The following is a 26,473-nucleotide window of genomic DNA, read 5'->3' as shown; positions in this document are numbered from 1 at the left end:
AAGAACTTCATTTGCACTTTTTTTGGCTGCAGAGCAGAATCGTCGGCAAAGAGCGTTATTGTAGAGCAGCTGCACTGTTGTCTGATGTCATTGACGTATATGATGAAAAGTAATGGTCCTAAAACTGAACCTTGCGGCACGCCAAACGTAACAGTTCTTGGACTCGTTCTTGCAGCACCATATCTAAGAATTTGTTTTCTGTCAGATAAGTAAGATTTCATAATTTCAAGCATTGGGCCTCTCAAACCTATGTTAGCAATTTTTTAAGTAGTAAATTATAATCAACCTTGTCAAATGCCTTTTTCAAATCTAGAAACAAACCTATCGAGCACTTTGGCTGGTTTTCTAAAGTGTCCCTAGCGTTTTCAACAAAATGCGCTAATGCATCAATTGTTCCTCTTTGTCGTCGGAAACCATATTGATTTGCATCCAGGAGATCAAAAACTTCCAAAAAATTAGATATTTTGTTGTACAGAAATGCTTAAAAGACTTTAGCAACAGTTGGAATTAGAGAAATTGCTCTGAAGTTAGATGGTTCCTGGACACCACCACTTTTATGTACTGCTACTTTGATAGCTTTTTTCAGGCAAGGTGGAAAACTTCTTTCATCGATACATTTGTTGATTAATTTTGTTAGTATTGGCACAATTACCCATTCGAGTTTCTTCAAAAAAAAGTTGTTCAGTTCAAAGCAATCTGTGCTATATTTGGTTCGCATTTTATTTAATATTTCCCGTACTTCCAGCGAAGTGGCCCTGGTTAGTCGCATTGATTGTACACTAATACTACTGCTTTTAGAAATATCCTCACTTTAAGACTCAAAATTTGATCTAAGGTTTTACCAACTGTAGAGAAATAGTCTATGAATTTATCAGCTGTCTCATTATTGAGCCTATCTTGCGATGCAACTTTGCCTTTTAATCTGCTAATGCAGTCAAAAAAAGATTTAGAGTTTTTCTGACCATCTGTATTCATTAACCGCTGATAATACATTTCCTTTTTTCTTCTGATCAGTTTTTGCAGCTTGTTACGTAGTGCATTGAATTTGAGGTGATCGTTTTTGTCTTTCGTTCTCATAAAATTTTGGTATTTTTGTCGTTTCTTGGTAGCTAGATGTTTTATTTCATTAACAATCCACAATTTTTTATTTTTTGTACCTTTACAAATTTTTGTAGGAACAAATTTTTCAACACATTTATTCAAGAGAAACTGAAAATTTTTCATGGCTTCTTCAGAACTTAATTGATCAAGTGTTAGTTCAAATTTCTGTAATTCATGTTGCATATAAAACTGAAGATTAATAATTACGTTTGCATCATTAACTTTGTCCACAATTTAATCATACGATCATCATCATTTTCTTTTTCTGAATGATTCAATTTGTGTCCCGAGAATCCAAAAAAGAGCGTATAATGATCTGTTAGCGTAGTTTGTGACACTTTCAGATCAATTTTTACGATGGAATACACGGCATCAATACAAGAATTACTAGCCTTTGTTTCTCTAGTGCAGTTCGCATTTTCTGCATAATGCAGGTCAAAAGACAGCAAAGCTTCTTGCAATGTTTTCAACTTTGAAGAAACGGTGTGATGATTTATATTGAAATCACCACATATAACTGACATACACTCTTCCGGAATAACAGCTTTCTCAATATGGTTTCCTAAGCTTGTACTTAGTTTTTCGTTGGACGTGTTTGGTTTGACGTATATTGTAGTTAAAAAAACTTTTAAATTATTATAGCAAAATTTTAGTGTCAAAAGTTGGCACTCATTGCTGGTGTACTTGCTTACTGTTTCGAACTTTATTTTATTTTTCAGAAAAACACCAACTCCTTCACCTCGATTTCGCTCTACACCCCTACACACCCCTACTGACTGTGACGATTTTTTGATAACCATCTAGTTGCAAACAAGCAGTGTCATATTCTTCATTTATCAATGTTTCTGTTAAGCAGACGGCTAAGGTTGGACTATCTAAACTGTTTACTAGAATTTGAAGCTGATCTAATTTTTTGTATATAGATCTTATATTTTGAAGCATGAAGAGCTTTTGCATTTTGTTGTACTAAAATGATATGTACAAGTGGAAGAAAAGTGGGACGACCATTGTCTCCAATGGATTGTAGCAGCAAAGTTTAAAGTGTTAGCGGATATGACGTTAGAGTTAAAACAACTCTGGTTACCAGAGTAAAAAACTGTTTTTTCGAAAAAAAGCCATATCGTAGACATAATGTATTTTTTTTGTTAAAATATTTAAAAATATATAGCCTAAAAGGAGAGAAAAAAAACAAGAAAACGATGAGAAAAAAATAAAAATTTTACTGCTAAGATCATGTGTTTGGAGAAAGTTTACAAGTTGAACAACTTCAGGCGCGTAATCGCAGCAATCAGTTGATATACTTGATTTATCTTGGGTGATCCTGTTTTCACATTGAGAGAAATAAAAAGAAACGACATCTTCGAATTTAAATAGGCGCTTTATCGCAGCCATCAAATCCGATGTGCGAACAATTTCTTTTATCATTGATTTTTGGTCGTAGTGACGCGTAATCGCAGTCATTTACTATATTTCACATTTAAATATTTATACAATTATCTTTATATATTTATATGTGACGCGTAATCGCAGTCACATTTTTTGTTTTACAGTAAATCAGAATTAATCTAAATCAATAAAAAAAAGAAGAAAAATCTAGAAATTTTGACGTATCTAATTGAATACTTTTCTTTTACGGGGCCTCAAAATAGGAACTGCTTCCCAAAAATGCCAATAAGGTTAGAATAACATTAGCACAAAACAAAAATATTTTTTAAATTATTCACTAAACGTCTTTGTTTTTTTTGTTCAGTCAGCACGTAAAGATTTTTCTGAAGTCAGGTGACTTCTCTCTGTCATCATCAACTTTGTCGTCATCATCAAGGCAGTATTTCCTTTTTTGGTTTTCTCGTTCGATCGGGTTTTTGACATTTTCAAGATCGCTAATTTGATTGATGTTGTGATAGCCAGTATCATTGTTGTTTCGCTTCACCAATACAGAAACGGAACAATTTTTTGTCGAAGTAATGAAGCCCTGTCTATTTGCCTCGGCCCTAAGTTCGGCTTCAAACTTTGGTAGTCGTTCATTCAAGAAATTAGGTTTTTTATTCAGGCTGTTTTTTGCAGTTTTTAACTTTCGTCTTGCCCCAAACACTCTGTCTTTCTCGTCGAAATAGACAAACTTGCAAATTACCGAGTCATATTGATCTCCATTAGCAGCTCCCGGTAAAATATGACATGCTTTTATTCTGTTCTCAGTGAGATTTATTTTCAGAAAATCGCTAAAAAATCTCAAGGTAGTTTTCAGTACATTTTTGCTATCTCTTGGATCGAAAGGCGGATTGCAGATAATTAGGCAGTCTTTGCTCGTATACCTTTCTTGTGCTCTGAGGCGGTCATTCATATCAAATTGCATTTTTTCAAGATTTTTTATTTTACTTTCCTGTTCTTTGTTTTTTGCGATCAAACCTGTGACCGAATTCTGCAATTGATCCACCTGCTTCTTCAGTTGACTTGATTCACCCTCCATTTCCCTCCAGCTGTGAGTCGGGTCAAAAAATAATTGTAACAAGGATAAATACAAACTTGTAAAGAATACGAGTAAAAAAGAGAAAGAGAAACAAAAATCCTCAAATGAACTGTTAATTATTAGACAATGGCCGTTCCCAGTTCTTACACACGAGCTGGGTACATAGTAGAAAACTAGTGTTTTAATATAGAAATGATTATGCAAACACGTTATTAGATTTAGATATGCTAGTGTTGAGTTGGTTCTAAACGTTCAAGTTTTTGTCATAAAGATGCACGTTTAATGTGCTATTGAAGGCCAACTTGAAAGAAAGAAAGCGCAACTGTTCTTGAAAAGCGCAACTGTTGTTTTGATTTCTATTTGCAACTAAATTTCTATTTAGGGCGCAACTGAATTTCTATTTAGGGCACCGCCTTCTCATCCTCGAAGTTTGTAATTTCGTTTAGTACCCACAGTGTATTAAGATAGGAAAAATGATATTTGGTCGGAAAAGTGAGTAAATATACAGGCAAAATTTGGTATCGGTAGACGCTCGTAATTTCACCAATTAAACGCAACTCTGAATAAACGAAACGTTTTTCCTAAATAAAAGATCATCCATTTTCATGTTATTGATGTCATAACTTCTTTATGAAATACGTGGAGAACGAGCTGAGTTAACTTACAAAATAGGGAGCTAATAGAATTTTAGAAAGAGCACATAAAATGGCTAAAATTTTTGGAAACTGCTAAAGTGTGCTAAAATTGAGAAAGAAGAAAATTGAATAAAAATTTTGTTGATATTGACACATGAAAAGTGCTGAAAATTTGTTCATTTTTTGTAAAAAAAAAATAACTAAATAGGCGCAATTACCTAAATTTTGTAAATTCAGCTCATCGAGTGCATTTTTTCAGATAAAACACTGGGCTGAAAGGGCGCCGATACTCCTCCAAAATACTTGGCATTAAAATTATATTCTTTCTCTTAAACCAAAACTTCATCGATATCTTTCCATCAGACATTCAGCGAATATTTTTGAATTTCAAATTAAGATTAGTCGAGATTTTTGGACTCACCGTTCATGATCCAAGCCGCTGTTTTAAAAACGCTTTTGTTTTTCAGGAGCATGTGATGCGAATGAGTATAGTGAGTAAATATGTGAGTTGGCGTGCGGTTAGTTATATTTTGGGTGCAATTACAGCTGGGTTACTTGTGGGGGTGTACCTGTACTATGACTACTTCAATTTTTGGACCACAGTCATTACACCCTGTGAACTCAGCAACACCTCAGCTGTTGTGGCCATTATACAGATATTTAACATAGTGGCCGTGTTCTGGATATATGGCTCATATAACTTCCTAAATGATATTTATGTAACAGAGCACAAAGTTAAGGTATGCTGTTTCCCTTATTATATCATCTGTTAATATACTTGTCATAACTGCCATAAGCACAGTTAAAGGGTATCATATTTTTAATATTTATTGTTTTAAGATTAATTATTTTGAGTTGCTCTCAAATGAAGAATGAAATTTGGCGCAATAAAGTTAGTCCTGTTGGTCTTTCATTCTTATGTGATACTTCTTACCACCAATTTTTGGCCGTTTTTCGTTGACCACCGAATTTTTGCGACTTCTCGTCTTGCGAAACGAGATAAACCCAAGAGCAATAAGCCTCTTAGTATCTCTTGAGGAGACAAAAGTTAATGAATTGATGGACGCTTTTTAAAATTTGAATCCAAACACCACCCATCACTACCCATCTGAGAACAATTCATCCGACGTTAGTCGGCTTTGTTTATTTTTCCATTAGAAAACACATTCGCTTGAGACTAGCAACGAGTGAACAGACTATTAAACTTGGAAAAGATTAGTGGCGTCATAGCCGAGGGGTAAGGTGCGTGATTCATGCACCAATGATTGATAGTTCGATCCCCGGCCTCCGTGGAGCTGTCTTTGTGATGATGAGCTCTTTCTTAAACATAGCTTCATCTTGACCATAGCCTGACCAATGTTGGCTGCAATAATGGTACCACTTGAAAGTTGCAGACGCAAAAAAAGTGGCCTTGTTCACCAAAAAAGAACCTGCATGCTCCCAAAATGAACAGTCTGAGATGTGGGGAGTAATAGCAAAAGGACAGCTGAGAACAGGCTACTGTTAATGCACTGCAGACAAAAAGCCTAATGCTGCCCGCTCAACTACAATCACGAATTTAGCTGCAAGAAACAAAATTATTGGCAAACGGTGTCTCTAATTTCAATCAATATACAACCGTCCTTCATCTAGTAACCCACAAAAATTCCAAAGGATAGCTGTTAAAGAACGTGCCTGGACAAAAAGCTGCTGAATGCCAAGTTGTTCTGCTTTTTCACAGAAACACAACTAAGAAAATGATTTCTTAAAAATAAATAACTCATAATAATTTTTAAAAAAATTGAATTCTATTTCCTTTCATAGAATTAGAAAAAAATATGGATTATTTTATAGAAGGCAGAACAAAATTGTGGCTCAAAACCAAAAAAAAGTTTGAATGCCGTTGGCTCTGAAAATAAAATATTCTTTTTGACGTAATGATTTAGAGAAAGATGGGTCATTTTTAGAGCAAATGCTATTAGGCGTTCCATCCTTTCCCTGTTCGTGCTAGATCATTCTAATTAGTTACGTTTTTAATCTAAGTCTCAATTTTTTCGATGACAATCTTCTAGCGCAATAATGATTTTACGTCGAAGTGTGATGTAGAAAATGTTTCATGGGGGGTTCAAATGATAGGTTTCAATCGCAGTCTCAAGTTTTAAAATTTTATAAACAGTAAAATGGCAATCTAGTTTTAAAAGAGCTTTTATTGTTGAAGCGATAGTAAAACTTTTTTAACTTATAAGTGAGTTCGGTTTTCGTTTTTTGCATTCTTCACCAATTTTTTGGTCTTTAAAATCTTTAGTGTTCCTTTGAGTTACAATCAATTGAGGCGCTAGGAAGTAACATCTGCCGAATGTTGCATGCTTTTTTCCATTCTGAAGTGGAATTGTTTCAGTCCTTTGATTGTTCGATTTTGTTTCAATACCCAACGGCGCTTCTTGCAACCATACTTAGAAGTGCTTGTGTTTTTATGCAAATTTCCACACTATCGATTTTTGCGAGCAATTCGTCCGAAACTAGATCGATTAATTGAGGGATAAATGTGTGTATCGATTTGGCCATTAACGATAGGCCATTAAAAGTGATTGCAAAAGAGAGGAACAGCCGGAAAGCATTGTTGATTGAGTTAAAAAAGCACCAACAGTCCTGGAGCGGATTAAAGCAAAAGAGGCAGTCACTGAGGTTGGAAAAATACAAAAATAAAAATTTTATGATACTGTTATGCATTCAAGATATGCTTACAGTTGCCAGCCGATTCTAGGAATGAAAAACAAAATCAATAACACATAAAAATTATCATATAATGCGGTTGAAAGTTGTTATAAGTGTTTATGGATCACATCAGAATTCCAAGAAATGATAGTAATATAACAATATATTCCCATCATTTTTGATGTACTTTCATGTAATAATTAAAGATATACTGATAATTAATGGCAAAAAGTTTCGTTAACATCACATTGTACGGTCGCTGAGATCGTGAGTACACCTGTTGAGTGACCCAAGAGATCGTGAATACACCTGCTAGGTGACCCAGCAAATCGTGAATACACCCGGGAGGTCATGAGTACACCTGTTTTGTGACCTGAGAGATCGATAATACATCTCCCGGTCGATCGAGAGTACATCTCTTAAGTGATCTGGTAGAGCATGAATACACCTGCTAAATGACCTGGGAGATCGTGAACACACCTGCCAACTGACCTGGAAGGTCTAGAATATGCCTGTTCTCGTTATGCAAACGCACGCTCCAGGTTGCACCCGAAATGGAACTCAACCGCATACCGAACGCACCCCAAACGCATCTCCATTGCTCCGTGTCAGTGTCCAGGATCAGCATCAACAGCAGTAAGCTGTATGTATGTAGCTGTTTACTGGTAACGTGTCTTTGCAAAATGCATGCATTTTGCGTGCATTTTGGTTGTTTTTCTGACATGCTCAGGCAGTTTCATCATTATCGAAGATTTCACTGTTTTGTTCTTAACTATGAAATAACTCTGAGCAGTCTGATTAGTTGTTCTGATTTATTCCGGACATAATGACCTACTTTTTGATGTAAATGAATTGTTTCGGTGCTGGCCTTACAAAATAATATTGAAATACGCAGGTTCAGTAATGAAACACTCTGGATGGTCAGCTCGGATGCGCCACTAATGCTGTTTTTGTAAATCTAAATTTACTAGATAAAAAAGTTTGAAAAAAGTGTTCACCGAATGAAATTGTTTTTTTTTCTTATTATTATTTCAGTTCACTTTATGACCCCCGGATAAAACTATATAATGCCTGGGTGCAGCATGTTTTATTGCTTTAAAATAGCAATTGGAACTAATTTTGATGAACTTCAGGCCTCAAACTCTTAACACAATTTTCGGGAAAAACCCAAGACACTCTTTTGGTGCCAAAAACCACCTGCAACTGAAGAACTTAAAATTAACTACAATTGGTGGATGAAAAACGTCAAAAACAAGAAATTAAAAAATATTCGGAGTTCTAACAAGATCTTTATTAAAACTTTAGTTTACTTTTAGCTTTTTAACGTCTAACAGACGGTTTGTATACAAGTTTTTAACGAGGTTTGCATCAATCTCTTTTCAAATTTCATACAGTTTTTGTTTAAAAACTCTCCCGACAAATTCTCTGTTTTCGTAACCGCCCCTTCAACGTCACCAATAAATTTTCAACTGATCTTTGATCTTGACTACTTGAGGGCACTCTAGTATATCCCACTCCTTTAGTTGGAACAAATTGCCAACAATTTTTATTTTATACAATATATTGTTGAAAAATGAGGTATTGAAAAATTAATTTTTCCTCGTGGCTTTTCATTATTTCCAATCTGCCTGAAGAGGTCAGCTTGCTTGGAACCTAACAAGCAACTTTAGTCCATCTGATGGAATTGAAGTCCAAAATATTAGTAATTCACAGCCAAATCCAGCAGAATGGTGGCCAAATAAGAAAGAAAGAAGAAAGTATAAATTTCTCCTTTATCATAAAAATTATCAACAATTTATTAAATTACATGATACATTAAATAATTCATAATATATATCAATTAAAATTATTTACATATCAAAGGTATCTCGGAGCAGACAGATAAACGGGGCTATTGAGCCCACCTAGTATCTGCCCAGGCCTTCCCGGGTCGAGGAAAAATCGGAAAAATATGTAAGATAAGCGGTGAAAAGTTAGTTTTTTCACCGCAAATTTCGTACATAATTTTGCGGTGAAATGCGGTGAATGCGGTGAAATTATGTAATTTCACCGCTACAAGGCGATTAAGGTTTTTTTCACCGCATTCACCGCCTGATTTATGTAAGTTCACCGCATTCACCGCTTATCTTACCAAATTTTCCGCATTCACCGCTTATCTTACATAATTTTGCGTTGAATGGCGGTGACACCTCGACCCGGGTTCTCTAAATCAGAATAGAGTTAGATTTTTCCGTTTCAGTGCTTCGGTATTGTGTTTGCCTTTTGGTGCCAGTACATACTACCACTGGCTCTAATTACATCTGTGACTATTGCCATCTACGTCCAAGTAGGACCAGAATACTGGGAGGATATGGCTGCGGATTTGAAAATTAAAAATCCGCAACTCGTACTTTATCCCATGGCTTCAATTTATATTGCCCTGGTTGTGATTCCCTTATTCGCTTGTTGCAAGACTTTCAAGAAGGCATGCAATGAACCCAATTTGAAGACGAGATTTGGGTTCAGAGAGTTGAAGTTCCCAAAAGGAATGGCCCAAATGTTCATGTCGAAAAACAAATGAAATTGTGAGTGATAAAATTAGTCACATATTCATATTCATCAATGCATGAAAACATTTAGACATAAATTGAATTCAAAATTGTACCATTTGTCCATTTAATATAATATAGTTATACATTGTAAGCACACGGATCGAAGGCTGAGGGACGAAATTTTTGCACTTTAAATCTTGCTACTTACCTAAAGTAATATCTTTTGAAACAACTTAAAATTCCATCACGCTGCACCACCCCCTCCCCCTACAATAAATCCATGTGCGAACTAATTATAGTATGCCAGGCAGAGTAAGAAACAGGCAACGCCGAGTTGAAGCGAAGACTGACACGAATGAATGGCGCATTAAAACTAGTTCTCCGATTGTTTTGAGACCACCTATCTAATTAAGCTTCCAATCACTTTGTTGTTTTGGTAATTTCAGAGAAAAAACGATTGGAATAAAATTTACAGCTAAAACAAAGGACAACTCATTACTTAAATAAATCAACCAAACCGTTTCTATTATTATATGAGAGCAACCAAAAGGTAAGCCCTTTACAAACAATTATAGAGAGTGAAAAGACAAACATTTTAATAGGTGCAAGTTTTTTTTCTGCTTGTTAAAATTGTCTCAATGAAATCACGTAAAAATCATTCAATGCCCAATGAATAATGGCTGACGAACTGTTGAATTAATTAAAGATTACAAATGAATTGTTTAAATACCCTTACTTTCTTTTTACATGCCAATCTTGTTCTAAGAAGTGCAGTTTACATTTTTTCCGTTTACATGATCATTCTAGTTGGTTCCTGTGTTTACTTCATTTCAAAACCCGTGTCGAAATTACCGCCTGATTACCACCCAAACTGCTGTATCAGTAGGGGGTAGTTGTTTATGGGCGGGTAAAACCGCCTGTAAGATTAAGGGGGTATTGGGTGTAATGCGGAAAGCTTTCAGATTTTAACCCCCACAAAGTAAGCCCCACTAAAAAAATGTAAGATTAGGGGTAACAAGGGGAATAGGGGGAATTTTTGGATTTTATCACCCAAAAAGATTTTAAGATTTTTAGATTTTATACCACTCCTAAATGACGCGGAAAAGTTGATCTTGCGTTTTGCGTAGCCTGCAGAAATTGTCCCCCACAATGCCCAAATAGATCTTATGATAACGCTCGGCTTACGTTCTGTTCAGGGATATAAGTTTTGCTATCATTTTTTATCATTGGAGACATGGTGGCATTGATTTTAGACAAAAAATTCAGACTTTAGTTTTTCAAAATTAACATTGTAAATGGTCACTTTTGTTAGTTTTCTAATCCTTTAAAATATCCTTCTACAGCAGAACGGAAAAAAACAAGTAACAATTACTAAAAGTAACAAGTAGGTAATTTATTATTAATAATTTTGGTCAAACATTTTCTTGTCTTCCAACAATTTTTCTCGCGCCTAAGCAGAAAATTTCACATCAACTTTACCTTTGACAAGGTATTTGAAATACCCGTATCAAAAAAAAGTAAATAGTGATCGTTTTAATGGTTCATTCTGAACACAATTAATGTGCATAGGTCGGTAAGCACTACAAAAAGTCCAAAAAGCCACAATTGCTTTCCAGTTTTAGTTAAATAAGGTCTTATATGATTTTTCAGACCTGATTAAAGTCATTTCACTGACTCCAGGCACATTGAATAATAAAGAGTCAAAAAAGGTCATAAAAAACAAATGAAAGTAGTAAGCAAAGCAGGACCATATGCCTAAGAGACGCAGAAAAGTTGAACTATCTTATGGTTTGCGTACCGGTAGAATGACGTTTTTACACCCCCTCCTCCTAACCCAACTACTGTTCCATCGTTTTACCCCTCATTAACCCCTACTCTTGCGACGTTTTAACCCACCTTACCACCTACTCTTGCGACGTCTTAAACAATTACCCCTATTCTTGCGACGTTCCCCTCCCCCATTACCCTTACTCTAGCATCGTGTTACACCCCATTGAGCCATACTCTTGCATCCTTTTACCCCCATTACCCCCTACTCTTGCTTCATTTTAAAACCCCAAAATTATCACCTTACTCTTTCACTATGCGCTATTTGACTGTGGAGAAAAAGTAACCGTGGAGAACCGTGTTTTGCTTATCGTGGAGAATAAGTAAACTTTGAGCAGCTGTCAGAATTGATTCCAAGAAACAACCTGTCATCCTTGAGAGACCATATCATATGTTTAACGGCAATTTTTTTCAATTTTTTCAGTTCTGTTCCGGTCAGAACTTGTTTCATTATCGTACCCTAATTTTTGTCCCGATCACTGTACAATTAGGTGCTAATCATTTATCAGTAGCCTCCAGTCGATTAGATAATAATTTAGTTGTCATTTTTCCGAAATGTGCTGTTTCTTTACATATGATACACTATGTACGATGGATGTCCGAGTATCGTCCTAGCTTGCAACAAAGGAACAATTGGGCGAAGTAGCAACTAGAAGAGATCAAGAAAGGAGATCTTGTTGGGATAACCGACAAAAACACCCATCCCTTCAATTGTCCTTTGGGTAGAGTTGGGGAGGTCTGCAGAAGTGATGATCAGAGAGTAAGAGCAGTTTTGATAAAAACTTCAATGGGATCTTACAAACGACCATTAATAAAACTTATATCGGTCAATACTGACGGCAAATAATGTTGTTTTTGGAAGGCGACCAAAAACTGGGCAGGCTATGTTGCGGTCAGAACTTGTTTCATTATGTTATTCTAATGGTTGTCCCGACCAGTGTACAATTAGGTGTTTATCATTTATCAGTAGTCTCCAGCCGATTAGATATTATGTTAGTTGTCATTTTTAGGCTGTTTCTTTACATATGATGCACTAACCCTTTTTTCAAAGTGAAATCTGAACTTGAAGGTGAAGTTGGAGACAGCAACATAAGGGGTTTGACCTTTGTTTGCGATAAGCTGTACAACAGTACCATTGGATTGACCAAATTTCGACAGAAAAATTTTAGAAGAACGCGTATGCAAAAATCTCAAAATTAAGCAAAATTTTGAAGCGTTTAGCTTCGAAGCTAATTTTGTTTATTCTTTTTTTCATTCTATTGAGCTTCGTGAGTGCTAAAATGTCATGGTCAATTCTTCCAAGTTTTCAATGTCAGTTTCCGGCGTTTGACATTTACCATTTGCCTCCTTATCGTCTCAAACAACTTGACTTTTTAATTTTGTTCAACTTTATAAAGATTATTCAAATTTTTAGGTATGTTTAATCACCCTATTTGCCTTGAATGGTTATGCTAATGTTATTTGTGGTTTTTTTTCTATTCATATAACGTGTTTTTTTAGAATTTGATAATGTTTGATAATCCAAAAAGCAAATTGTAACCGATTAAGCTGATGTTTAATGATTCTGCTGATTTTATGCTGATTCTAAGCCAGCGGCCTAGAGTTATTATGGAAACGTATTCAGATAGCAGTTCTTACAAATTATAGGTCCTTATTCGACCCGGGCACCGAAAAGAAGTAAAGAAGATAGTTTACGGAGAAGATATTCAAGCAGACGAAAAAAGATGAGAACAAAGCCACCGATTTCCCGAGCTGTTCAACCACAGGTGCTTCATCAAACCCGCTGACGATAAAGGTTCCTAACAATTAGTACATCAAGAGAAGAAATGATCTTGTGGATTATTTCAATCACAAATTGAAACCCATTTATGATGCAATCCAAAAATCCAAAAAATAGTAACACAAGAAAATGTTCGGATTTTGAGATTGAACTATCAAATCCCCTCGTATTTTGCAGTAGAAATTCCTTTTTGTGAAAAAATGCGCATGTTCCACCAGCAATGGTGTACCTCAAGTAAACGAGAGAATGCTAAAAATATTGTTGATAACTCTTTGAACGTGCTGCAAGATATTCTGTCAGATATCTTCAAAATTTTGGATCAGCGAATGTCACAAGAGGCATCAATCAAGTCCAAAAAGAGAAGAGTTTCTTTTGAAGTTGTATCATTTTCAGCCTTCACCATAACAACTGAAGACACGCCAAAGAGCCCAACACTAACGAACACCCTTCTGCTAGATAGTGGTGTGCAAACTGTTCTAATTAAGGACAGTGGAAACAACGTTGAAAACAGTCGAGAGTCAGTTTCTTCGGTTTCAATGCCAATCAATCGATCTCTTGAAGAGGAGTTTCTTGACAAACGGAACGCAAACTGGGTAAACTGGCGTAAACAGCGAATGAAACAAAGGCCGGAAAGGGCAAAAAAGAAGGCCGAAATTGAGATAAAGAAGCTTGAATTGGAGTTTGAACGAAAGCGACAAGATCATGACGAGCAAAAGAGACAACTTGAATGGAAATTGCAGATCAAAATGCTAGAAGCTAATCTTGAGACTTCTCTCTTATCGAAACCCTCTTCAGAGTCGGAGTCCAAAGTTGAACAGCGCTCAAAAGCAGCAAGAAGCCTTAAATCGAACGAGTTGAAAGGAGTATGCACAGAACATGCGAGTTTCTTTGCCACGGGAAGACTTGTATTTGTCCGCAAAAACACATAAGAACTATGTCTAGCAGTTAGTGGAGTATGCAATGCAGTTCCGACGAAGATTACGGAAATCCGTTGCAGTACGATACCAAAGTTGAAAGCACGCCTATTCGAGGTCTTCGCGATTTTAACCGACACGATAAAAGTAGAAATGTTGATGGCGCACAGTTGTCCTCTTCATTCAAAATTCCTACATTTAATATCGCACCTAGAGCAAACAGTCAGAGAAGCTTGCCCAAGTTGAAGCTCAGAGAATTTGATGCAACCCTTTGGATTGGCCACAAGGGAGTGGATGTTTTTGGCTACAGTTGACAGTAGTAACATCAGCAAGGACGAAAAGATGAGTCACTTGAAAACTCTTTTAGTTGGAAAGGCTAAACGATCAGTCAATGAAATGGGCTACCTTTTGCTACGTATGATCATGCATGGAACACCATGCAAATGAAAAATTTGGTCAACCTCATCACATTGTCTTGTCTCAGTCGGCCAAAATACAGAAGTTCAGTCCAAACAGGTTCAATGATTTGGCTTTGCTCGTTGAATTTGCTGACACAGTTTCATCGATTGTAATTATTTTAAAGCTGTTTGGATATTCAAACAATTTGTTTTCACCCATCAACCTTGACATAGCTAACAGTAAGTTGCCTTTTAACACCAAACAAAAATGGTTTGCGTTTATTGAATTGCAGGCTCTGGTAATGAGCGCACCAAGTCCGATTCAATTCACTGAATGGCTACAGGAAGAATCTCAAATACATGAACGACTTATGAGCAGTGGTCTTCCACTTTACAAATTGGATGCTCCGTCCTCCAAATTTGGAAAAAGGTTTGATTTTAGGAAAAATCCGAACTCAGGGGAGTCAGCTTTGAGTTCATACACTGATAAAGATAGAATTGATTCAAAATTTAACCGCGATCATCGAATTTGGAATTGGGAGAAAATCAAGAATATGGAAAAGCAAGATCGATACAACGTTGCAAACGAAAAGAGATTGTGCTTTGCTTATTTGTCCGATAGTCACGCAGCAGAGGATTGTCCAAGAAAAAAAGAAATGTTGAATTGACAACTGTGGGAAGACTCACAACAGAATCTTGCATTGCAGAATGAAATCTGACGTTTCATCAGTCTATGTGAAGTCAGAAAACAAGAACCTGACCAGTAATTCAGAGTAAGTAAGAGGTCTCATGAATGTCGCACGCGTGAGAAATTTCGGTCAAGACGGACAGTTTGAAGACACTCTTGCCGCATGTGAAAGGAGTTCAACTCAGACGTGGGTTGACAAAGATCTTTTGGACAGACTCCAGTTAGACGGTGAAACAGTCTCTTTAAATGAGACCGGAACCCATGGTACTCAAAGCACTTCATGTCAGAAAGTGCAAGTTACGATTGGGCCGGCTAACAGCCTTAAAAGTAAAGGAAAGCAACTCACGGTTAACCGTCAGAAAAACCTAAAAGTTGACAGAAGCGTGTACAACGTCCAAGAAATGAAGCTGAAATACCCGTATCTGGAATGCGTGGGATTTTTTTAAAAAATTGATCTCAAGAAAGTGACAATCATTTTGGTTCAAAACGTCTACGAGATGATTCGACCACTGGAGTACAAGAATGGCAGAGAAAACAAAGCTTGGGCAGTCAACCATCTACTGGTTCGGACGATTAGTGGACCACTTTCAGTGAGTGAAATCCGTTTAAATGATGCAGCTTGAAGTGTTGCGAATGAAGATGACATCAAATTAGCAGAAGTTGTCAAAAAATGGTGCGATATGGAGTCATTCGGCACTTCGGTTGTTGCTGACAAAAGGAACAGAAAAGATAAGCTGGCGACTGAAATCCTGAACTCCACGGTAAATTTCAACGGAGATCGCTACGAATTCGGTTTGCTGTCGAACGAAAACAAATCAGCTTTTTTGAACAACTTTAGGTCAGCACTGGACAACTTTGAGGACTAAACGACGACTTGACAACGAACCACCATTCAAAACAAATTACAGTGAAACAATAGCGTTCCATTTGCGAAGAAGATATGTTTCTATCCTATCTTCTGACGAACTTGCTTCAACTCGCGACGATCTTTTGTGGTATCTTTCACACCGTCCAGTATTAAATCCTTTCAAACCAGATAAAGTCAGGAGGGTTTGCAATGTAGCAAGTAAGTTTCGTGGTTACGCGCTTAGAGAAATGCTCTTAGCAGTACTTGACATGTATGCGACTTTGATGTGCATTCTGTCAAGATTCCGAGAAAACAAGTTTGCGATGACAGCAGATATCGAAGAAATGTTTCTTCAAGTTGAGGTCAAGCCTGAAGACCAAAAATTTTTGCGATTTTTTTGGTTTTCAAAAACGACCAACTTGTTACCTATCAATTAAATCGGCACATTTTTGGAGCTAAGTCATCTGCAACGTGTGCAAATTTTGCCCATCAACGATGCGTTCTGGATAATTCATCTGTATTCGAGCGTTCGAGTCGAATCGCTTCACATTATTTTTATATGGATGACTTGCTAGATTCCCTGAAAAGTGAAAACAACAGCAGTAGTTATCAAATTGTAGTTAACAGAACTCTTGTCAAAAAGCTGTTTTAGGCTCACAAAATGGGCGACGAACTTCGAACGAAACGAAGTTCATGGTAAAATCTTGACAATACTTGGTCTCGAGTGGATTAATGTCTCCGACACACTGAAAGTTTGTTGAGGTATGGAGTTTGAGCCGGAAAGCAGATGGACACAGCGCAAGGTTCTATGAGTTGTTTCGAGTTTTTTTGACCCATTAAGATACCCAACCACGTTTGTCATCAGAGGAAGAATCATTTTGAAAGGATTATGGCAAACGAAAGGACAACAATGGGACTCTTTCACTGACGAAAATCTGAACATCCAATTTGCAGATTGAATTAATGATTTGAATGTTGGTGAAGCTTTTGAAGTGAGCAGATGGTATCAAACAAGCAATGAAAACGTCACAAATGAAGTGATTGTTTTTGGTGACGCCTCTGAAGATGCTTTCTGTGCTGTAGCTTACCTTGACAGAAACCAGAAAAGCAGAACAAAAAGTTTCGTTCACCATGGGCAAAGCACGAGTAGCTCCAGTGAAACATCACACAATTCCGAAACTTGAATTAATTGCAGCAGTCACTGGAAACAGACTGAAGGATGCTATCATCAAAGAGCACTCTCTTCATTTTCACAAAATGTAAATGTTTATGTGGTCAGATTCCAGAACAGTAATTCATTGGATAAGGTCAAGCAACGTCAAGTAACCCACTTTTGTAGCCAATCGTGTTGCAAAAATACTGGACACGTCAACAGTCGACGAATGGCATTGTATTGATGGTGTGAAGAATCCAGCCGATTTAGGTACAAGAGGAAATAGTTTTCACGATGTTGCGCGAAGTAACTGGATTCAAGCCCCGAGTGGCTCAAACAACCAATCGTTTTAGAAGAAGACAACCAGCACCCAGTTGAGCAACACATGGACGTTAATGTTTTCATCGCTAAGGTTGATAGTCAAAATATCTTGAATTGGGAAAACTTCAGCCAGTTCAACCAATTGCGCAGAACGGTTTGGTGGGTTTGGTCTTGAAAACATAAATCAAGACCATTTTACGAGTTGTTAAATGAGGCTGAAGATGTCATCTGGGAAATTGTCCAGATGGAAAGCTACGCATTAGAAAGAAAACTGCTTTTGTCTTGCAAAGCGATTTCGCCAAACAGTAAGATCGTCTCATTGATACCCTTCATCGACTCTAACGGGATGTTGAGAGCAAATGGGCAACTCCGTTAGGCAAATTTGCCATATAAAACAAAACATCATTTAATTTTACCCAGCAAGCACAGAGCAGTTCAGCTGTACTTGAATTATCAGCACAATGTCTTTCACAATGAGTGTGTCGAGTACATTAGAAACGCAGTCCAAAAGAAGTTTTGGATATTTGGGTAACAAAATGCCCTCCGATCAGTTAAACCCAATTGCGTGCAGTGTCAATTGTTTCCAAGCATCAAGCCAACACAAATGAGCGATCTTCCGATCGACAGAGATACGAACAATGTACGAACACGTTTACGAACACAGGTGTTGATTATTTAGGACCTTTCGAAGTAAGGATGGTTCGACGGAAAGCAAAGAAATGGATATGCCTGTTTACATGCCTAAGTGTACGAGCAGTCCATTTAGTGTTAGTTGGCAGTTTGGACACAGCTTCATGTATTGATGCGGTCCATCGATTCTTTGCAGGACGAGATCAGCCAAAGATAATTATATCGGATAACGATACGAATTTTGTTGAAGCAGCGCCAGCTTTCAAGGAGTGCTTTGCCGAGCTTCAAAGGGATAAAATCACAGTCAAGTTATCCGAGTCGGGCATCAAGTGGTCTTTCAATCCAAGAGCGGTGCCTCACTTTGGTGGAGTTTGGGAAAGATTGATACGATCCTGCAAAAAAGCGCTGTTTATTGTCTTGGAAAACCAAACTCCGAAAGGAGACAGGTTGGGAACGGTATTATGCATAGTGGAACAACTTCTAAACAACCGTCTACTTACTGACGTTAGCAGTGACGTTTCCGATATACCTTCCTAATTGGTGAAGTTAACATGAATTGGCCAAATGCATTGCTTTCTGGAACACGAGTCAGCTACAGGAAGCTTTTTCGTGACCAACATTGTATCCTAGTTGCAGTTTGGAATAGATGGATGTACGAGTATCGTCCTAGCTTGCCACAAAGGAACAAATGGGCGAAGGAGCAACAAGAAGAGATCAAGAAAGGAGATCTTGTTGGGATAACCGACGAAAACACCCATCCTTTCAATTGGCCTTTGGGTAGAGTTGAGGAAGTCTGCAGAAGTGATGATCAGAGAGTAAGAGCAGGTTTGATAAAAACTTCAATGGGATCTTACAAACGACCATGAATAAAACTTATATCGGTCAATACTGACGGCAAATAATGTTGTTTTTGGAAAATGACCAAAAACTGGGCAGGCTATGTTGCGGTCAGAACTTGTTTCATTATGTTATTCGAATGGTTGTCCCGACCAGTGTACAATTAGGTGTTTATCATTTATCAGTAGTCTCCAGCCGATTATATATTATGTTAGTTGTCATTTTTAGGCTGTTTCTTTACATATGATGCACTTACCCTTTTTTCAAAGTGAAATTTGATCTTGAAGGTGAGGTCGGAGATAGTAACATATGGGGGATTTGATCTTTTTTGCTACGAGCTGTACAACAGTACCATTGGATTGACCAAATTCCTACAAAAATTATTGAGAAAAACGCGTATGCGAAAATCTCAAAATTCAGCACAATTTTGAAGTATTTAGCAAAGAAGCTAATTTTGTTTATTCTTATTTCATTCTATTGAGCTTGAATGCTAACAATTCAAGGTCAATTGTTCCAAGTTTTATTATTTGCCTCTTTATTGTCTCAAACAAATTGACTTTAATAATTTTGTTCAACTTTATAAAGATTATTCAAATTTTTAGGTATGTTTAATCGCCCTTTATGACTTAATTGGTTATGCTATTGTTATTCTGGGTATTTTCCATTTAAATAACGTGATTTTCTGGAATTGAAAAATGTTTGATAATGCAAAAACCAAATTGTTAACATTTATGTTGTTCTTTACTTATAATAAAAACATTGTTCCGAGTTGTAAATTAATAAGTTGTTCAGATTGCCATAAGAATCAGTTTCATTGTTATCATCCAATTAGTGGATTACTTAGTTAAATCTGAATACGATTTCAATAAAAGTATTATTCAACGAGTTTCAAGTTGCAACCGAGACAAGAGTTTGAAATAATATTTTATTGATTTTTTGATCCGAAGGTTCGGGACCTAAAAGATTTACGAGCCCGCAAAGTTATTTTGGAAACGTAGTCAGTTAATAGCCGTAACAAGTTCTATTATTTCCTCTTCGATAACACATTTTTGAAATTAACAAAAGTAACTAAGCGTTAATGGAGCAAGTTCTATAACTTTATGTTAATGCATAAATTTTTAGCTGTACAAATCAATTTAGTGTGACTGGAAATTTGGATCTTTTCCTTTTGTGCCCCCCTCCACCGCTCCCCAGTTACAAAGCACGTGCCATTACATGGTAAAAACGTATGTAAAAATATGGCACATGCGTCTGGGGGCGCAAATAATATGCATCCCCTAAGCTGGGGGGGCACAAACGGAAAAGATCCGGAAATCTTTTATTGTAAAAATTTAGTCCGAAATATTGGCTGTGTTAGGTATCGATTCTCATCAATTCCCGTCTCACTAGTCATCAGTTTCAGCAGGTTGATTGACCAAATCATCCTTCTGGTCTTCTGGCACATTGTCCCCAAATGTGTAGTCTTCCTGCTCCCCATCCCATTCCTCCTGCCACCCTTGCTTCCCATACATGTCCTCTTCCTGGAATGCATCGACGAAGAAATTGCAACACGTGATTGCATCAAACACTGGAAGCCCAGACTCCTCACGGATCGCATTCGCATACGGTGGCAACTCCGTACATTCCAGAAGAATGGCCTTAGTATCTGGGAACTCTATCAACTTTTCCCGAACTAACTTGACGATGCCAGGCTGGACTTTCTCAACGTCCACTTTTTCCCCGAGAGCTACAGCTTCGAATCCATCAACTCCATCGCATCCTACAATGTGCAGTCGAGGTTCCAAGATATCGACTCCAAACTCCTCTTTAAAGGCATCTTGCATGCTGAGGAAGTTCTCCTCATTTGCGGTCATGATTATGATGCCCTCTTTTGAACTTAGTCCTGTTATAATGGCCGGTATCTGCATAAGTGCACTCATAGCAATCGGAACCGAGGACTTTTTATTCACCTCTTCAAGGGTTAGCTTTTGATAATACGCCATGAATCCGCAATCGCCAGTGATGCACTGTACTTTCTTTTCATTGATCAGCCAATCAATTGTTTCAAAGTAGCGGTCTTTGACCTCGCCCTCTAATTTGCCCTCTTGACACATCTCAAAAGTTAGCCCGGGCACAGCCCTGTAGTAGACGTCGTATCCAAAACTGTCCGGACTGTCGATGTCGCCCTTAGCTGGGGGGTAGTCATAGTCAAGCCGGACCACGCCAAGGCATGGTGCTGGCTTCATTGGATCCCTTGGTTTCTTTTGTCTTCTCGGCATCGCGTTCAAACTTTCAAGTTTTGTTCTGTTAAACTAGAGAGCGAAGAATATCTCTTTATTGGTTTGCCAGCAAAGCATCAAATTTTGTGGCAGAGCTCAGTTTTTGAATTCTTGTTTCTTGAGCTGAAAATTATTTATTACCAAATACGCCAGCTAAATCTAATTACTGTCATAAAACCAGCTTGTGCTGAAGAATCTTTGTCAAAGACAGCTTTGCATTTACATAGACAACTGTTACACACCTTTTTAACTATTCAACAACTTCGGCCGTTTAATTATTCAACTTTTCGTTGCTTTTATCTTACATTTCTTTGGTCTTTTGACCGTTGAATTGATCTTGTAGTTCATATTTTTGTGCCGACAAGTCTCATATCCTCATGCGTCTAAAACATTGTTCAGTTAATTTTAATTTTTTGGCTGTCTGATTCAAATTGGCTCAAGGGTATAAAGGCAAATGCGCCATTTCTCTTTGATGGCAGGTACCAACAAAAACGCTAAAGTAATAATAGGAATTTGCGAGCACTGCATGCTAGGCCCGTTCGGGTCGAGAAATCGAAGTGCCGGTCAAATCCTTCTCGCTTTGTTTCGCATGAAACCTATTACTCTTCACTTTTGTCAACACTTTAAGACCTAACGTCTCAATAGTGCTGTTTGTGTTATAATATATTCAGATTTTCTGTCGCGTGAAATTTTTTCCCTCTAATCTCCAGTCGCCAAAAGTGACATTTCAACTTTGTTTCAATCAACTGATCCGATATCATCAAAGTCATCATCTGATCTCATTTGTTTCCACTAAACGCTGTTAAAGTGCAAAAAATTTCACTTTCAGATGTTTATTTAATTAAACTAATTATTTTTCAACTTTTAAGAAATTAGTGAAATGAGCGATATGAAAAAGAAGTTTGTCATAAAATGCCATGATTTATTTATTTGTTAAGTCTGTAATTGATGTGGCTACTGAGGAGTAGGACATCCGACATGCTGTGGTTCTTCAAACTTGGAGATGTCTGATCCGAGATCTGCTATCTTTTGTTTCAGTTCTGTCACCAAGTCAGCAGGCAACGTCTCAGTTCGAGCTGAATTATGAAAAGCAACAGGATTTACTCAATTACCAACTAGAATTGAATAAGGAGATGATTGTATGTGAAAGAAAACATTTTTTTGGCAGATTTATGTGCTTAAGATATATAACTTGAAGTTTCAATTGCACGAAAAACGATGATATGCTCTCAAACGATATTTTTGGCAATTATATTACTCCTGTTTCTCGTTTATGCGACTTTTCGTGTGACCGAGTTTTTGTCTGATCCATTTTTCCTTTAGCAGAGGGCATTCAATTCTCTTAGAGCCTTTCGGCTTACTAGAGCCTAAGAATGCGATTCACCAAAACTGTGTTTTTAGGAGACAATTTAATAGTGAAAAGGACTGTTTTTAATCTTAAAACTTTTACAGCCCCAGTGAACTCCCTCCCCCACTCCGCTCAAGCCCACCCCCCCCCCCCCCCCCCCCCTAAATGCTAGCATCTCTAAACATCAGCTGGACATTACTGAAACCGACCACTCGCCGGCTGTTTGAGAGAAATCCGCCCGAGATTGCTGAAAAAAATAATAATTCTGATATGTACTCAATACTTTGCAAAAGGTACAGTTTCGGGCTTTCGTGGACAACACTGACCAACACATCAATAAACCTAAAATTCTATTATTGAATGTCTTTTTAAGGATCTATTCTGTTCCCCCAGTGTTTTTACGCCCCCCCCCCCGTCATATGTTGTTATATAGCACGTTACTGTGTAAGAAAATAGGACCTGCACCTGGTGGGCTTAAAAATAAGCTCACTAAGGTGGGTGGGAGGGGGGGGGGGGGGGGTTGGAGCTAAACCGAATAGATCTTCAGTTTTTGCTATCTAATATTCCCAAGATCCATCTTTTTGACAAAGCTAGTTGCAGATGCATTTTGTCCTCCTAATCCGCAATTATTAGTTCGAGGACCTTTTATGTAATTGTCAACAAATATGGATTTCCTTGATGACTTATCTATAATTGTCACGTGGTTAATTAAAAGCGTAATCAATGACAACGGTGACAAATATGAGTAAATTTTCCCGATCAAATCTATCATTTGTATTCTATTGTTTGCTAATGTTTTTGAGATGAGAAAATTTTCAATTGATTGTTTTTACACATCACTATTTTTTTGTAATTATTTCATGTTATGATTAAGTTGCTCTGCTTGAAGTCATTGAGAACTGCTAGCGTTTATCCAGAAAGCGGTTCGAGATATTAAGTCAAAATTTCGATGTGACTTCTGCAGAGTCACTTAACCATGCTTAAAACACGATACGCGAAGGTTTTTAAGTGACGAAATTCAACGGAAATCAACTTCTGCCTAAGTAGGAACTTCTAGCAATTTAACTTCTGGCACTGCAGATTTTCGCCATTGTAAAATGAGCTCATGAGTAATTCAACTAGAGTGATGGTTGAACACAAACGTCAGTTAAAACTATACTCACAAAGAATGAAAGCAGATTCGAGTAGACCATATGGGAATATTCTCTGACATCCATACTGCAGAGCGTAAGTCTCATAGTCCGTGTCCAGGAAAAACACATTCGCTTTTGTCGAGAAATGAGGCATGAACTAAAATTACATCAACTTTCATTGTTAAAGATTGTTTTTTAACTGGAAAAGTTGCAATTAGTTTAAATTTCACAAATATAATTAAATAAATTTCTGGATCAGATAAAAGCGCAAAAATTCACAATTTTGTTAAAGCTTTGGTAGTTTTTTTTATGATTTCACGTGCAAATTCGAACTCCCCAATCGACCCATGTATTTTATTACAGTTTTCATTAAAAGGTCGTCCGCCAAAAGTTTTTTAATTTTTAAAGTGACTTGAAAAAAATCTCAATTACCAATGGAAATTAAAGTTAAGCGACCTGTAAAATTCAATAGAACTTGATGTAGATTCATTGTTTAATTAAATTAATAATTCTTCGTACTTTTAAATCGTGGTCACATATGTCTGTTCACAGTTCATTTTGATTAGAAGGATCTTATTTTGGTAATTTGGGGATTCGAAACAAACTAACCAGGGATCCAACAATTGCAATAACCAAGTGTTTAAGTTGAAAAAATTATAAATCAAATAAAACATCATTTCTGCAAAGTATTAATGTTCTGTTTACTTCTTCGGCTTATTATCATATTAATTATTTAAAATCTCAATCTGTTAATAAACAATTGAAGATTAAAGGTGTAAAAGTTTACCTCGAATTCAGCCTTGTTGTCTCCATTGAGGTAGAGTCCATTTAGAGCACTGTTTTTGTCTTCTTCTGATTGTATATAAGTCATGTTAATCTTGATATAGCTTCCTAAATCACAATAAAGTACAGTTTCAACAGCTGTTTAGCTTTAGACTGATAGTTTATATGTTTGGTTTTTACAATATACATCTGTTAGTTCAATTATTAACTTCACTTTCCGTAGCAGTGAAAAATCTTTGCCCAATATTTGATTTAATAATGATAATTGATATGAGCCGGATAATATTGGCTATAACTACGATTAAATTTTTTCTCGTTTTCTTTCACTTGAGCATAATCTTGTAATAGTGATATGATCAGTAATTATTTTAACTTAAAACTTTTAAATAAAATACTATTTGAAACATTTAACACTTTTCTTTACCTTTCTGGTCCTGGCTAGTGACTTGATAGTCAGACACGACACATGAGCACCCGACTTCCATTGGGTTAGGGTATCTCTGTATCTCGTGCCATTTGCCCAGGAATCTGTCTAGGGAGAAGTTGCCCATGGCTGAGAAGGAGGGACAGGGTGAGTCAGAGTAGGACCACTTGGGCAAAAGACCAGGGACACTAAGGGCTACACTCAATACAGACACAAATGCTATAATGGTTGAAGTATTCATTTTGAAAGTTTCGTTTCTGCGACTGAAAGAAAATAGATTGAAATCAGTTGGCGTTGAATTCGGAAAAAGTACTGTTTTTATATTAACTGTTGTTCAGATTAAATCAGAAACAAGTAATTGTTGATTGTGTGTTGTTGTGATTTATAACTAATGTTGCATAGTTTGCATTTGTAGAATTTGAATTGAAAAGTTGTTTCAGAATAAAATGTTGATTTAACCCCATTTGATCTTTTGTCGTGCTTGAACTTGCTTGCCTCATATTTAAACTCGACATTCAGCTCACAAATTCTTTTACTAGGTCAATTTGTTTTTGATTATATGATTTATTTAATTTCTTACTTAGAGGTCAGCATATATAAAAGGTTATGAAAGTTCAATAATAACTTGTGAGTTATGACATAACTTAGTTTTAAAAACATATCCATCATTTTACAATATTAGGATGAAACTAATGTCTACTGGGAGTGTGAAAGCACGCAGACATTACGGGAGAAGACTACTGTACTTTCGTAAAGATTTTTTAATCAATTTTTGAATTAATTTTTATGTCAAATTAAAATCGAAACGGCGATTTAAAAGTGTGGAATAATTTAGGCATCAAAAATTTTGGCGAATAAGTAAAATCTTTCTCTGATCAGACTTTTAAGAGCGCCCTTGAGTCTGATCAGAACCGTTTTCGAGCGCCCTTGAGTCTGATCATAGTCTGATTAAGGTCTGGGCAATGGTCTGGACCATGGTCTGAAGATGGTCTGATCAGAAAACTTTCGGTCTGAAAAGTCTGATCAGAGACCTTTTGTGTCTGGAAAGTCTGATCAGGGTGAGTTTCCTACTGGAAAGTCTGATCAGAGATAATTTCAGTCCGAAAAGTCTGATCAGACGAAAATTTGGGTCTGGACCTCAACCTGGGAAGATATAGTTTGCAAACGCAAATTGGTTGAAAAATGTGACGAAAATGAAAAAAGAACAAACGTTTTAAGATCGCTCACTATTTGGACAGAAAAAAATGAAATTGGTGATAAAGTTCCATGAAATCCAGTTTAAGTTTGAATTTCTAATTTGAAAGTACATTCTAAATAAATTTCATGTAAATTTACCTGGAAAAAAACCTGAAATTACTTGAATTGTTCAGGCAAATTGATCCCACCTGAACAACACCTGAACTTACCTGAAATATACCTGAACTTTACCAGAAAAATTCAGGCATCACTGCCTGAAGTTTTACCTGAACTTGCATGAAAATCACAATAAAAATGAACCTGAAAAATTTAGGTAGTTTTTCTGGTTTAGGTATTTTAAAAAAAATTAGAATTTGTTAGTTTTGTGGTTTCTAGAATTTGTTTTTTGTTGTGTTTTAATTTATATTTATTTCCAGAAAATTTTATGTAGTTCCACTGCTAATGCCATAAAAACCTAAACTTGTTCAGGTGAAAATTATCCTGAAAAGCAGTTCAAGTGTTTTTCGG

At 36.7% G+C, this 26,473-nt stretch overlaps 3 protein-coding genes across 3 annotated transcripts in view; 1 reads left to right on the top strand and 2 right to left on the bottom strand.

Annotated features, from left to right (window-relative positions):
* The window catches only part of LOC142346238 (uncharacterized), a 61,042-nt gene extending 51,585 nt beyond the window's left edge, over positions 1 to 9,457 (top strand). Inside the window, exons 10-11 of the mRNA XM_075398753.1 lie at positions 4,671 to 4,943; positions 9,137 to 9,457. Of these exons, the coding sequence (XP_075254868.1) occupies positions 4,671 to 4,943; positions 9,137 to 9,457 (594 nt within the window). The remainder of the gene's footprint in view (positions 1 to 4,670; positions 4,944 to 9,136) is intronic.
* Positions 9,458 to 20,208: 10,751 nt separating this feature from the next.
* Positions 20,209 to 21,081, bottom strand: LOC142346237 (uncharacterized). Its single transcript, XM_075398751.1, has one exon. The coding sequence runs from the start codon at positions 21,079 to 21,081 to the stop codon at positions 20,209 to 20,211; it is 873 nt and encodes a 290-aa protein (XP_075254866.1).
* An 817-nt stretch (positions 21,082 to 21,898) lies between these two features.
* On the bottom strand, positions 21,899 to 25,192 carry LOC142345408 (apolipoprotein D-like). The gene is made up of 4 exons (XM_075397458.1): positions 24,770 to 25,192; positions 24,350 to 24,453; positions 23,593 to 23,719; positions 21,899 to 22,157 (listed from the first exon to the last, which is right to left on the bottom strand). The coding sequence occupies exons 1-4, from the start codon at positions 25,008 to 25,010 to the stop codon at positions 22,036 to 22,038; spliced, it is 594 nt and encodes a 197-aa protein (XP_075253573.1). The 5' UTR covers positions 25,011 to 25,192; the 3' UTR covers positions 21,899 to 22,035.
* Between the last annotated feature and the right edge of the window lie 1,281 nt (positions 25,193 to 26,473).

Source organism: Convolutriloba macropyga, chromosome 9 (assembly GCF_964194025.1).
Source record: "Convolutriloba macropyga chromosome 9, txConMacr16.3, whole genome shotgun sequence".
Classification (NCBI taxonomy): Eukaryota; Metazoa; Xenacoelomorpha; order Acoela; family Convolutidae; genus Convolutriloba; species Convolutriloba macropyga.
Note: the sequence above shows the minus strand (reverse complement) of the source record. Positions and strands in the feature narration are given on the sequence as shown.

Bases quoted from the DNA above. Each gene is read 5' to 3' on its own strand.
- LOC142346237 (XM_075398751.1), bottom strand. From the start codon at position 21,081: ATGCCGAGAAGACAAAAGAAACCAAGGGATCCAATGAAGCCAGCACCA.
- LOC142345408 (XM_075397458.1), bottom strand. From the start codon at position 25,010: ATGAATACTTCAACCATTATAGCATTTGTGTCTGTATTGAGTGTAGCC. The intron at 24,454-24,769 runs GTAAAGAAAAGT...ATTGTGATTTAG, and splicing joins CACTAGCCAGGACCAGAAAG to GAAGCTATATCAAGATTAAC. The intron at 23,720-24,349 runs GTAAACTTTTAC...ATGTAATTTTAG, and splicing joins ACAACAAGGCTGAATTCGAG to TTCATGCCTCATTTCTCGAC.